At 41.2% G+C, this 14,316-nt stretch overlaps 1 protein-coding gene across 1 annotated transcript in view; it reads left to right on the top strand.

Moving 5' to 3' along the window:
- The window catches only part of LOC122562099 (leucine rich adaptor protein 1-like), a 38,049-nt gene extending 24,508 nt beyond the window's left edge, over nt 1–13,541 (top strand). Inside the window, exon 2 of the mRNA XM_043714627.1 lies at nt 9,642–13,541. Coding sequence (XP_043570562.1) covers nt 9,642–10,031 — 390 coding nt within the window. The 3' untranslated portion in view covers nt 10,032–13,541. The remainder of the gene's footprint in view (nt 1–9,641) is intronic.
- Nucleotides 13,542–14,316: the final 775 nt, after the last annotated feature.

Raw genomic sequence — 14,316 nt, 5'->3', positions numbered from 1 at the left:
TCCTAATTTTTTTTATAAGTAGCCCCCCCCCCCCTCCCACCGTACTCCGTATACTCATGTAGGGCATCCACTGCTTTGGTATATGGTGTAAGCTTCTCTTTCTTTCCTTATCCAATCCTGTACATCCCGTGACATCCATTCTCTTATTAGTTGGGTTGTATGCCTTACTTTCACATGAACATGTTGGACATGCACTTTCACTATTTATTCTTTGAATGACTGTCCTGATGCAGATTTTTTGACAAGTAATTTATCCCAGCCCGCTTTGGTCAGATCTTTATCATATTAAAATCAACCTGAGCCAATTATAAAGCTTTATTTCTGTCATTTTTTATGTGTTCCTTCAATAACTGAAATCTTAAAATTATTGTCGCCATCACTGACTCCACTGACACTTTTTCCATTTGCCTTGTATTATTCCCTAAAGTTAGGGCCAGTTCTCTTGTGGGAATTTCTACAGCAGTCTGAAAAAGTTATCCTGGGCACATTTTAAAATTTCTGGCCTCTCTAAGCCGTTCACACTTTGTGTATCCTGATTAATTTTAGAGAAGTTGAATCCCCTACTATTATTTCCCAATTATTTTTGCACTTCTGAAATTTGCCTGTATATCTGCTCTTTCATCTCTCACTGTTTGGAGGTTGACAGTACACTCCGAACAATTCGATTACCCCCTTTTTGTTTTAAATTTGATCCATATGGCCTCAAATGAAAAGCCATCCAGCGTATCATCCCTTCTTAGTGCAGCAATTGGCTCCTTTATCAATATTGCCATATCACCTCATCTTTTATAGTGCTCCCTAACTTGCCTGAAAATTTTATACCATGGAATATTGAGCTGCCAGTCCTGCCCCTCCCTCAGCCATGTCTCCTTGATAGTAATGATATCACAGCCCACACGTCTTATGTCAATCAACACACTCAACTCACCTGCCTTACTCACAAGACTCCAACGTTAAAATAAATGCCTTCCAGCCTTGTCCTGCTCACTTGTGCCTTAACTGAACCTTGTACACTCTGTTTTCCAGACTACTTGTTTTTTCCTTCTATATTTGTCTATGCCTAACCCCCAATTGTACTTGTACTCAATGACCCACACCCCTGCCAAACCGCACAAGCAAACCAGAAATATGTATGTTCCATTTTAGTTAAAGTGTAAACTATCAGACTTTTAAATGTCCTACCTTCCCCAGACTGTGTAATCCAGGAATCTAAAGTCAATAAATTTAAAAGAATCTAAATTTCCTGCTCTAAATCTTCAGCCACACATTCATCTGTGCTTTCCCCCATTTCAATGGTCACTAGCATGTCGCATTGAGAGAAATCCATAAAAGAGGTCTTGCATTTTAATCAGTTATTCTGACAAATTCTTGCTGCAGAACCTAATCCCTTTTTCTCCCTATGTTGTTGGTCCTATTTTGAAGCACAATCTCTAACCGTTCACCCCCTCCCTTGAGAATGCCGTGCAGCTGTTCAGTCACATGGTTGAGACTGACCCTAGAGAGGCAACACATCCTGGAGTCACATATATGGCTGCAGAAATGCCTTTCTGTAACCTCACTAATATGTTTCGTACCACTATTGTTCTCCTTCACTTTCAACTCCCTCTTAATATAAGCTACATCACCCCCATTCCCCCAAAATCGTTTACTCGAACTATGTGAAAAACAAAAAAATCTGTCTTTGAGTGAGATGCAGTCTGGGACTTTCCTGACTTAGAGTCATAGAGTCAGACAGTATGGAAACAGACCCTTCAGTGCAACTTGTCTACACTAACCAGACATCCCAATCTGCCCATTTGGCAGAATGTGGCCCATGCTCCTCTAAATAATTTCTGTTCATATACCCATTCAGATGTCCTTTAAATGTTGGAATTGGACTCGCCTCCAGCACTTCCTCTGGCAGCTTGTTCCATATCATGCACCACCCTCTGCATGAAAACATTAACCCTCAGATCCTTTTTAAATCTTTTCCCCTCACCTTAAACCTATACCTCTAGTTTTGGACTCCCCCACTCGAGGAAAAAGAGCTTGTCTATTCACCCAATCTATGCCCCTCATAATTTTATAAACCTGTATAAGGTCACCCCCTCAGCTTCCCATGCTCCAGAGACAAAAACACCACCCTATTCAGCCTCTCCGTGTAATTCAAACCCTTCAGTCCTAGCAACATCCTTGTGAATCGTTTCTGCACCCTCTCAAGTTTAACATCATTCTTTCTATAGCAGGGCAATCAGAATTGTATGCAGCATTCTAAAAGAATTACGTAGGTGAGGAAATATCTGAGGAAGAAAACATACAACACACTGCTGCCACTGCGCATCGGTGGTAGATGTTTGAATATTTGTGACTGTGATGCCAATCGAGCAGGTTGCTTTGTCCTAGATGACATCCACTTTTGAGTGTTGTTGGAGCTGTACTCATTCAGGCAAGTGGGGAGTATTCCTGCACACTCCTGACTTGTGCATTGTCGATGGTGCTCATGCTTTGTGGAGTCAGGAGGTGAGTTAATCTCCACAATTTTCCCAGCCTCAGACTTACTCTTATAGCCACAATATTTATATAGTTAGTCCAGTTCAATTCCTGGTCAGTAGTAACCCAAAATGGAGGATAATGGGGGAGTTTGGTGATGGTAATGCCACTGTGTCAAGAGGTGATGGTTAGATCTTCCATTGTTTGGCACTAGAGTCACAAATCTCACTAGCAGACTGCCAACCCAGAGCTGGGTAATGTCCAGGTCTCACTGCACTTATGATTCATTGATACATGATTTGGACCATCTGATGAAGGAGCAGCGCTCCAAAAGCTGGTGCTTCCAGTTAAACCTGTTGGACTATAACCTCGTGTTGTGTGATTTTTAACATTTATACATGGATTGCTTCAGTATCAAAGACTTGTGAATGTTGCCAACCATGTAGCTGAACATGCTGATTTCTGACATTATCATGTTTGGTGATGATATTAAGTTAGACAACATGATAACATAGTGTAGCTGGGAACAGAAAGTTTTATAGAAAGTGCTAAATTAATGACTTCTTGCCTGTCATCCTCCTGGCTGATGGTGACCCATTCGCCCTCTGGCTACATTTCCTTATGTTGAGGGAAGGGGTTGCAACCACATCTAGAATTGTGCTGTCCACATTACTCCAGCCATACTCAAGCTCCAAAAACTGGAGCTCAAGCTAAACAAACCTGCAAGTGTTGCCTTCCAGACTGCACTGAGCACCTAAGATTTTCCACGTGCTGCAGGCTATGCAGCACATGGGGTAGAATTCCCCTGCCGTACCTTTAATGAAATCACTCTTAAGCAAAATTTAAGCCAGGTAGAACATAAGTTTCTTGTATGATTAGCTCTAAACTGTAAGCTAAAGCAAGTTGAAATTTTTCACCCTCACTGATCAATCAGTTTTCTCCCCAATGCCTGTGAAATTTCACTTTCCCTGTGCTACTTTAGAAGTGTACATTTTCTTTTAAATTACTGAGGCTGATAACATAGTCTCTAAGAGCAGCTGCTCAATAACCAATCAACTCACAACTTTCAAACCAGGACAGTAGTTCCCTACAAATCTGACTCCACTTGCTCCTAGAAGATTAGTGAATGCAGGGAGGTATCAATGAACACCAGTGTTCACAATGTATGTTAGGATTTGTACTTGGAACTTTGTGTCTGTTTAGCTTTAAATTGGGTGGTGCACCAATTTCAGTGAGCCATTCAGCAGAATTTTCCCCTTAGGTGACATGAAACAAAAGTTAAAAAAACAGAAAATGATAACAAAAAAAAAGTTTTGGCTGCAACAAGTGAAATCCCTATTTCCACATCAACTTGCTGGGGCTGGAAGTTCATGAGAACACTGCTGTTAGCCATTCACAGATGATGTCTGATGCTGCTGCACCAAGGGAAACTTTAACCCTCAAAATCTAAGTTTAACTCAAATGAGACGTAAGTATTTACAAGAAAAGTCTAGCCATAAATCCAGCCTGTCTTAAGCCTTCCCACTTGCAGTTTAAACTGAGATGGACTGTTTTGTATCAGTCTCCCAGGAGCTAAGCTGAATATTTTAATATGGTATCACTTTGCACCATTCTTTGTGAGTTAAGATTGCCAGGCCAGGCCTCACCCTAATCACAGGAAACACAACAGTGGAAGTGGTGGATGATTTTCCAGAGTGGCTTATGGGCCAGGAAGAGCAGGAGTGTGTTTTAAAAAATTCTCAAGGTCAGGTTCGTAGGAGAGTAGTCTGACACAGAACAAACGACCAAGAGGCGAGTCTGCTAGAATATGGGCATTTTATTCCCCGCAGCGTCGCCACAACCAGGTCTCATACAACGGGTCTGGCTTATACTCACTCTACATGTTACCGGAACTGGGAGCCGTCAGTTCTCGTAGAGCGGTTGCCAACAACCCACGCTCGGCGGTTAAACGTAACCCCGGAGCAGACTCACCGAACTGGAGACTTTTCCAGCTGATATACTCTTTTCCAGATATAAACATTCATGTGAACAGCAGAGCAAGGCTAAAAAACACATTCCATTCTGGTTACATACAGATAAGAAGATTCACACGGGGAGGTGTGTAATAAGATTCACACGGGACTAAGCAACACCTCCATTCCGGTTAGATTCACACATGTATTGGGACATAATTTTTAACCGTTTCACCACATTCCACTGCTTGGCCCAATACATGTGTTACATTATGATTCACACATGTATTGGGACATAATTTTACACCACAGAGTGTTTCATCCCAGTTCTCCTCCTACACACACCCGCCCCTGATAAGTGAACCTTATCACGCAACCACCGCCCCCCAGCCCTCTTACAATCAGAGAATCCTCCCACAGTCTGTGACCTCCCCCTGGACTAGATATCTTACTGCAGTTGTGAATCCCCACCTATTACAGAATTTATATTCTCAAGCTTATTCACCACTCCCTTTCCCAACAACAGTGTGAGTTCTGTTGGGGAAAAAGAATGCAACCATTATAGCAAAAGGGAAATTATCCCAACTAATAAACTTCCAATCGTTTATACGTCTATTGAATGTAATATATTTGTTAAATATACATTGCTATATTCTACAAAACATGTGGGCGGCACGGTGGCACAGTGATTAGCACTGCTGCCTCACAGCGCCAGAGACCCGGGTTCAATTCCCGCCTCAGGCAACTGACTGTGTGGAGTTTGTACATTCTCCCCGTGTCTGCGTGGGTTTCCTCCGGGTGCTCCGGTTTCCTCCCACGGTCCAAAGGTGTACAGGTCAGGTGAATTGGCCATGCTAAATTGCCCGTAGTGTTAGGTAAGGGGTAAATGTAGGGGTATGGGTGGGTTGCGCTTCGGCGGGGCGGTGTGGACTTGTTGGGCCGAAGGGCCTGTTTCCACACTGTAAGTAATCTAATCTAATCTAATCTAATGAGTTGCATTGTTAAGTAAATCAGTCCAATAGAGGCCCTTTGTGTGAGATGATTCTTCTGAAATTAATGGCCTGCTTTGACTGCTTACGAGATCTAAATGATTCAAATTGATTCCACCTGACAAATGGTGTCAACTTTAGTTTCGGTAGTACTACTAATGCCTCAGAATCTGCAGGTAGTGAGTTCAAGTTCTATTCTACAAGCTTGACCAGAAAAGTTGAAGGAAGTAATCTCTTAAGTGAGAGGATAAACAAAGGTCCATCGGTCATGTACACATAAAAGATCTTGTAACACTATTTTGAAGAAGAGAAGCAATGTTATCCCTGGTGATTCTTCGTCAGTCAACATGGCAAAAAGACCCAAGTAATTAGCCATTATCCAGAATGTTGTTTGTGGGCCCTTCCCATGCACAAAATTGGCTGCTGTATTACTTATGTTACAGCAATGACTGCAAAAAAAAGTCATCTGGAGGCTATGAATGGCACCATATAAATGCAATTTCTTTTTCACATCATTTAACACTCAGACTTTTTAAAAAAGTCTAATTACATTTTTTGCTATTCCAAGCACTGATAAGCTATTATTGATATATTTTTTCCAGTTTTGCATGATTTTGGGAAACCACTCAGCTCTCGGTATTTTAAATCCACCAGTCTAAACCATAATATGCATGAAATTGGGTTAAAATCAAATATCTGAAGTGTTGGGTTGTCAGGCCAGTATCACATAAGATTTAGGCTGGTTAGACAATGGTCTGCAGAGAGGTCCTTGTGGAGCAGTAGGTAGTGATGCTGCTTCTGGGCCAGAAACTCCAGGTTTAAATCCTTGAGAAGGTATCGGTGAGCTGTTGTCTTGAAACACTGCAGTCTGTGTGGTGTCGGTAAGTAAAATGTGGTGTTAGAGTGGGAACCTTTTTCTCAAACTACCCAGGGCTACAAACTAATAAAGAGGGTAGTGACAGGGGATGTGGTCGAGGGGAGATTCAAGAAACTGAGGCAAAATTTTCAATGAATCAGGAAGATTCCACAGAAGTGTGATAGCAAGAACCCCAGTTCTGGAATTTATTAACCACTGCCCAACCACAGCCCTTGGCTCCTTAGCCTGCTCCCTCCCCTTCCTAGATCTTTCCATTTCTATCTCTGGCGACCAATCAACACGGACATTTACTATAAACCAACCGACTCCCACAGCTACCTAGACTACACCTCCTCCCACCCTGCCCCCTGTAAAAACGCCATCCCATATTCCCAATTCCTTTCTCTCCGCCACATCTTCCAGGAGGACCAGTTCCAATACCGTACAACCCAGATGGCCCTTCAAGGACCGCAATTTCCCCCCCGACGTGATCGACGATGCCCTCCAGCGCATCTCCTCCACTTCCCGCTCCTCCGCCCTTGAGCCCCGCCCCTCCAACCGCCACCAGGACAGAACCCCACTGGTCCTCACCTACCACCCCACCAATCCCCATGTACAGCGCATCATCCGCCGTCACTTCCGCCACCTCCAAACAGACCCAGCACCAAGGATATATTTCCCTCCCCTCCCCTATCAGCTTTCCGTAGAGACCACTACCTCCGCGACTCCCTTGTCAGATCCACACCCCCCACCGACCCAACCACCACTCCCGGCACCTTCCCTTGCAACCGCAGGAGGTGCAACACTTGCGCCCACACCTCCCCCCTCACTTCTCTCCAAGGCCCCAAAGGAAACTTCCATATCCGCCACAGATTCACCTGCACCTCCACCCACATCATCTACTGCATCCGCTGCAGCCGGTGTGGCCTCCTCTATATTGGGGAGACAGGCCGCCTACTTGCGGAGCGATTCAGGAAGCACCTCTGGGCCACCCGGACGAACCAACCCAACCACCCTGCAGCATCCGCTGCACCCGATGTGGCCTCCTCACCCTCACCTTGACCTCCTTCCACCTATCGCATTTCCAACGCCCCTCCCCCAAGTCCCTCCTCCCTACCTTTATCTTAGCCTGCTGGACACACTTTCCTCATTCCTGAAGAAGGGCTCATGCCCAAAACGATTCTCCTGCTCCTTGGATGCTGCCTGACCTGCTCCGCTTTTCCAGCAACACATTTTCAGCTCTGATCTCCAGCATCTGCAGTCCTCACTTTCTCCTCCTTAGCCTGCAGGCCAGACTAAGCCCTTTAGCCTACAACCTCCTCCCATGGAACCTTGTACTCGTAGTGCAAAATAATGCCCCTCAATTGGCCATATGTTCCCTTCATCTGCTCCATGTCAAGCTGCACAACCTCTGTGCCCATTCATCAATTATACGCTGTGTACAGAATGAACAAACCCGATCAGAACAATAAGATATGATAAATTATTTTTTTTTAAATTCAATTCATTTATTTATTCATTCATAACTCTCCACTTCGTTTAAATTTTATGCTTATATAAAAGTTAACTAAACATTAATGACAATTAAACTATTTACTTAAATATTGCTATTATCCATACCTTCAAGGTATCAATAGTAGAAACTGCAAGCAATTGAATCCTACACATCCGTGTAACTGAACATTGTCCAATTGATAGAATTGATCAGAGAGAAAGAGCTGACAATCAAGCACTATTCCCCTTGAAGCAAAGCTTGTTCAACTGATTGATGGATTTCTTGGCCTCAGTATGTATTCTTGACTAATTAGGCTGCAGGAAGGCTCAGCATTCACTGTCTGGGGTGAGTGTCACCAGTAGTTTAAGGAGTGCAGGGAGGGGGAAGGTTGACAAAACATCTGTGGCATAGAGATGGTGAGGAATAATGGTTGGTTGCAGAGCACTTGCAGCAAAGGCAGGCCGAAGCCATTATGTCCCTTCCTTGTAGAAGAGAGCAGGCAGCACATCAGAATTGGCGAAATGGCCAGCTTAAATGAATTGCACTCATTCCAGAGCAAGATTTCCTGCCTTAAAAAATTTCCAGCATTTATATCTGCACACATTGAACTGGAGATGACTGTGTTTTAGACTACCTACCTTCTCCCACCCTGTTTGATGAGGTAATATCAAAGTCCACACAGTCCTGTTCCAGTCTCCAGGGCCAATTCAAGATCCGACTCATTACCTCTTTTATCCCAGGAGCTGGCTGTCCAAGAAAGTGATAAAGCACCTTGCTTAAAAACAAATGTAATCACTAATCAGTCTTTCATGGTAACATCCTTAGAAGATTTTTTTTATACAGTAAGGAGTGCAGGGAGCATTTGATGACCTGGTAGGGAATGGAGAGACTGTGGAATTAATAGGATGGGGGGAATGATGAGTTAGTACAATGACCAAACATGATTTGCATTTTTTTGTTAGTGGGCAGTATGCAGCACTTCAGAAGATCAGCACAGGTCAGTTGGCAACGTAAAGAGCACATTGGCAACATGAAAATATTTGTTCATGCAGCGAGTGGTTAGGGTCTGGGATGCACTGCCAAAACCTGTGGTGGAGATAAGTTCAATCGGAGTATTCCAAAAGGAATTTGCTGGTTGTTTGAACAGGTAGAATGTGCAGGGAGAAGGTGAGGAATTACACTAGGTGATTTTTCATTTTCCAATGTGGACATGATGCGCCAAATGGCCTTTTTTCTGTGCTGGTAAAATCTTATAATTCAGTATGCAAGGGTTTATACCAATAAGCACACGAGTAGAACACATTCCAGTCAATTTGATGCAAGTAGAAGCCTTTAAGATTCTTTTGCATTTATTATCATTCTAAATGGTTAGACCAACTGATTTAAGGAGAGTACTGCAGGTACAAAGTGGCAGATCCCAGGGGAAATGACATCACAATCTCAGTCACAGTGCAATGTTCCTCACACTTTTGAGGGGTGCTACTGCTCTATTTCCAGCAGACAGGAGCTTGAACAAATGGCCCAGAATTTTTTTTCATTTCACAATTAAATAGGTTCAAATAAAATTTGTCTTTCAGCAGATGATGCATTCTTCAGTAATTCGGTGGCTATGGGAATATAAACACAGTCGGACTCTGTGGATTGTATATTTTGTATTATTGTTTGAAGTTGTCCTACTTCCACAAGATTGTTTTGTAAATGATGCCAAAAATTACTAAAAGGGAAACAAAGGTCAAACTTAAAGCATTGAAATGACAAAATGTCAAAAATGTTATGTAAAACTTCAACTGTGGCTCGGAGAAATTTCTGTATATTGTTTGTACTCTTAAGAGGCATTAAGTAATGTAATGAACTGATTTATTTTTCTCACTCTGTGTCAGGCTCGCCTCAGGGCAATTGATGTCAAATTGATGCATCAGTTATTGTCCATCAATGAAGGTATTGAGTCGATCAAGTGGATAATAGAGGAGAAAGGCAACATGACGAGCAGGGGGAGCAGCTTGACGAGCAGTCTCTATAGCTTGGCAGAAAGCCAGAGCCCTTCACTCCAAGGCAGCTGGAATAGCCTGCAAGATGGCAGTGATGGGCTTGATGAAATCTCAGTGGGAAGTTACCTGGACACGCTGGCTGATGACTTGCCAGGTGACTGCACACCTTCTGACCTAGATCCCTTCTCAGACGGATGTGTAACAACAGATTCACTTAACAGTGAATCTATCAACAAAGAATCCAAAGATGACTCTGATGATGGATATTATTGTTTTGGATAAATTATGTGAGAATAAAATATTTTTCTGTGTCTAAAAACAGATGGAAGAAATTATTGTTCAGCCTTTCATTATACATCACCCCCACTGATACAGTGTTTAACAGCAGTTGGTCTGATATTAGTCATTTCACACTACTGCCCAAAGTCAACTATACCATGTTAAGTTCTTGTGACATTGTTATCAAATTTATTTTGAAACTTAAGAGTAGAATTTCAATTTATAATCTGGGTGGAACCACTTCAAAAGGTGCAAAAATCAGGGTAATTTCAACACAAACGAGGAGGTCCCAAAACAAATCCTGCTTAAGATGTTTTTAATACTTTGTAACAGTTGAAGATTCAATGCACCCTATAATCCTAATTAAAAATCTGAAGTTCTGCCAGTCACCCTGATTTGACTTCTTGGGCACACAGGCACATTTTAAATGCCCTTGAAAACTAAGCTGACTCGTGTGCACCAGTCAAACTACAAATTGTTCAGTATTGCTTTGAAACTCATTTTTACAATGACTTTTAATTTACTTTCTGCATAAAGAACACTGGCAAAAGTGCTTATTTACAATCAGGTGGATACATCCAAACATATGAATTAGGAGAAATCTAAGACATTTGGCCCTCAAGCCTGCTCCACCATTCAATAAGATTATGGCTGATCTATTTGTGTTTGAATTCCACATTCCCAGCTGCCCCCCAATAATCTTTGATTTGCATCTGTCTAAAAAATATGCAATGACCCCACCCCCATCAAGTTCTGAGGCAGATTTCCAAAAGCGCATACTCAGAGAAAAAAACCTTTTCCTTGTCCTAAATGGGACCACTGATTTTCAAAAAGTGCCCCCAGTTCAATATTCATCCATAGTTTTCACCTTGGCAAAACCATTCAGGTTCTTGAACACAACAGTCAAATCATCACTCTCTTCTAAACTCCACTGAAAACAAATCCAGCATGGCCAACCTATCCTCAAGTCAACCAACTCATTCCACGTATCAACCTATTAAACCTCCTCTGAACTGCCTCCAGATTCAATGGGCTGAATGGCCTCTACGTGCACTGTAGAGATTCTATGAATTGTTGTACCTGCTCATTCACTTTTGGGATTCTTGCATTAGAACACCTAGATCTCTCTACACCTCAAACTTCTGCAGTGATGCTCCATTTAAGTATTTTTTTTATCCTTCCTGCCAAAGTGAACAATTTCACATTTTCCCACATTGTGGTCCGTCTGCCAGATTTTTTGCCCACTCACTTAACCTGTGCATATCCATCTGCATCCTCTTTGTCTTTTCCAAAATGCCAAATTTTCCTATTTTCATGTCACTTAAAAATTTAGGAACTATCCCTTTGCTCCCCTCATCCAAGTCATTTTGGTGAGTGATGCCCCAATGCAGTCTCCTGTGGAATTTTACTCATCACATCATACTAATCAGATAAGGACCTATTTATCTTTCTTTTTATCACCCAGTTAATTCTCTGCTAATGCTAACATTTTACACCCAACACCATGAGCTTTACTTTTCACAATAATGGTTTATGTGACATCTTGTCAAATGCCTTCTGGAAGTTCAAGTGTAGTACATTTACAGGCTCCCCTTTTTCCACAATGCATCTTACTTTTTTCAGAGAACTCCAAGAGTCAGTTAAACATGATTTCTCTTTCATCAAACTATGCTGACTCTTCCCAATTACCTTGAGGTTTTCTAAGGGCCCAGCTAGTTCTCCTTAATGATGATAACACATTCCCCATGCCAGATGAAAAACTAATTGATTTATACATTCCTTTTCTCTGCCCCTTCTTCTTGAAAAGAGGAATTATATTTGTTACTTACCAGGCTGAAGAAATCTTTCCTGAATCTCTGAAATTTTAGAAAATCAGTTCTAAAGTATCTATGAACTCCTTAGCCACCTTTCTTAACTACTGACTATGATGTCTATTTAGTCACCTCGTAGCTGTCTCACTTCACTCAGAGTCCCTTCCCTGGTGATTGCAATTTTACAAAGTTCTCTTGATCTTCCACCTCTTGATTCACAGTTATAGGTGGAATTTATTTTTTGCAATCTCCACTGTGACGACAGAAGTATATTATTTACTCATTCTGCCATTTTCTTATTATCTACTATTAATTTTCCATTCTCACTGTGAAGGACCAATGGTGACATTATTTACACTTTTCCACTTTAAATTACCTGTGGAAACTCCTTTCCCCAGTTTTACATTTCTAGATAATTTCCTTTCGTATTCTAATTTTTTCTTCCCGATTAATCTACAAGTCATTATCGGCTATTGTTTTATATCCTGTGCAATGAACTAAGTATTTGGTGCAATTATGTGCACTTTTTCTTATGTATTATGCTTTCCTTAACTTATTTAGTTAACAGATGGTGGATCTCATTTTGGATTTTTTTCTTTATAATAGGAACATATTTGTGAGGAGTATTCTAAAATACCCCCTTAATTGTGAGCAACTATTTCTCTATTGGTCTGTCTCCTCACCTAATATGCCAGTTCACTTCAACTAGCTCAGCTTTCATTCACTAATAGTTGCCCTTACTTAAATTAAATACTAATCTGAGACTCATTCTTCTATCTTTCAATCTGGATGCAAAAATCAATTATATTGTGACCCTTTCTATCTAGGGGTTCTTTACTCTGAGATAATTAATGAATCCTGTCTTATTGCTCAATGCCAAGTCTCTTATAATCTGCTGTCTGATCAGTTCCAGAACATACCGATATAAGAAACTCAAAATCATTCTGTGAAGATCATTCAGGTTAATATTGCCAGTCTGATTTTTCTAGTGTCTATGTATAGATTAAATTAATCCATGCTTATTGTTGTAATAAACCCATTTTCAGCAGAGTTAATAAAACTGCATTAAGTTACCATGATTAAATACATCAAGAATTAATTTGTATTGTGAAGCAAAGAGTAAGAATTACATCTATTACTCTGTATAATTGTGCTGGCCCGTGGGGATGGTTTTATGTTTGCAGTTATGCAAAATGAATTCTTGCAAAAATGTTGTATCGCAGCACAATTTCAATTGAATTTTGAGTGCAATTTGCCATATTTGGCCAGAAGGAGCAACTCTTAAACTACTAGTTTAAACTGATAGTGAAACTTTCATTTATGTTTTTGCAAGGGAAACAAAAGAAACACTGTGCATTAGCAAACAGGTACATCCACCGGTCTTACTTATTTTAAATTTTCAACAAGAAAATGGAAGGTTTTTTTTTAAATGATGTCTCAATGTACAATGAAGTGACTGTGTCACTTATGAACTGAATTAAATTCAAACTTCGTCAATTTAATAATAAATTACCTGTATTTCACTAAGTGACATAAGCTTTCTTCATTCTACTTTTGAAACTGTTTCAAAACATTTCAGTGTTACAGTTACATGCCAATCCTAGAAGTCTATCTGTTTGGGTTGATAAATTTGCACTCTCTATCATGCGATTGTGCAAGTCCTCCGTTTTCGCCATGAATTAAAGGTGCCAGTAAAAATGAATTATGTCTGATGTCCAATAGTTCTGAGAAATGTGTCTTTCAAAGGTCTATAGACAGATTAGCATTGGTAGACGTGCAACACAGGAATAGGCCATTCAACCCCCTTGACACTGTTCACCATTGAGTTAGATCATGGATAATCTGTGGCCTCACTGTGGCCCATATTCCTTAACATCAGTGTTTGATAAAACTTTATCTATTTCATATTTAAAATTAACAATTGATGTAATACAAACTATTGGTGGAAGAGAGTTCTTCCTAACATTTCTCCTGAAAGTCTGACCTAATTTTTGGACTACGCTCCCTAGTTCTAAAATTCCCAACTAGTGAAAATAGTTTATGTTTATCCACCCTATCTTTTCCTGATAGTAACTCGAAGATTTCAGTCAGATTATCCCTCACCTAAATTCTGGGGAAAACAGACCTAATTTCTCTAATCTCTGTTCATTATTTAGCCCCTGAAGTCCAGATATTATTCTCATAAACTTGCCTCCATCCAAGACCAGTATATTCTTCCTAAGATATGGTACCCAGATCTGCTCACAGTACTCCAAGTGGGTTCCAGGAGAAAGTGAGGACTGCAGATGCTGGAGATCAGAGCTGAAAATGTGTTGCTGGAAAAGCGCAGCAGGTCAGGCAGCATCCAAGGAACAGGAGAATCGACGTTTCGGGCATCAGCTTCATTCCTGAAGAAGGGCTTATGCCCGAAACGTCGATTCTCCTGTTCCTTGGATGCTGCCTGACCTGCTGCGCTTTTCCAGCAACACATTTTCAGC

The sequence above is a fragment of the Chiloscyllium plagiosum genome, chromosome 2 (genome assembly GCF_004010195.1).
Source record: "Chiloscyllium plagiosum isolate BGI_BamShark_2017 chromosome 2, ASM401019v2, whole genome shotgun sequence".
In the NCBI taxonomy this organism is placed as follows: Eukaryota; Metazoa; Chordata; class Chondrichthyes; order Orectolobiformes; family Hemiscylliidae; genus Chiloscyllium; species Chiloscyllium plagiosum.
The sequence above is the reverse complement of the archived record's forward strand: the minus strand, read 5'-3'. Positions and strand labels throughout refer to the sequence as shown.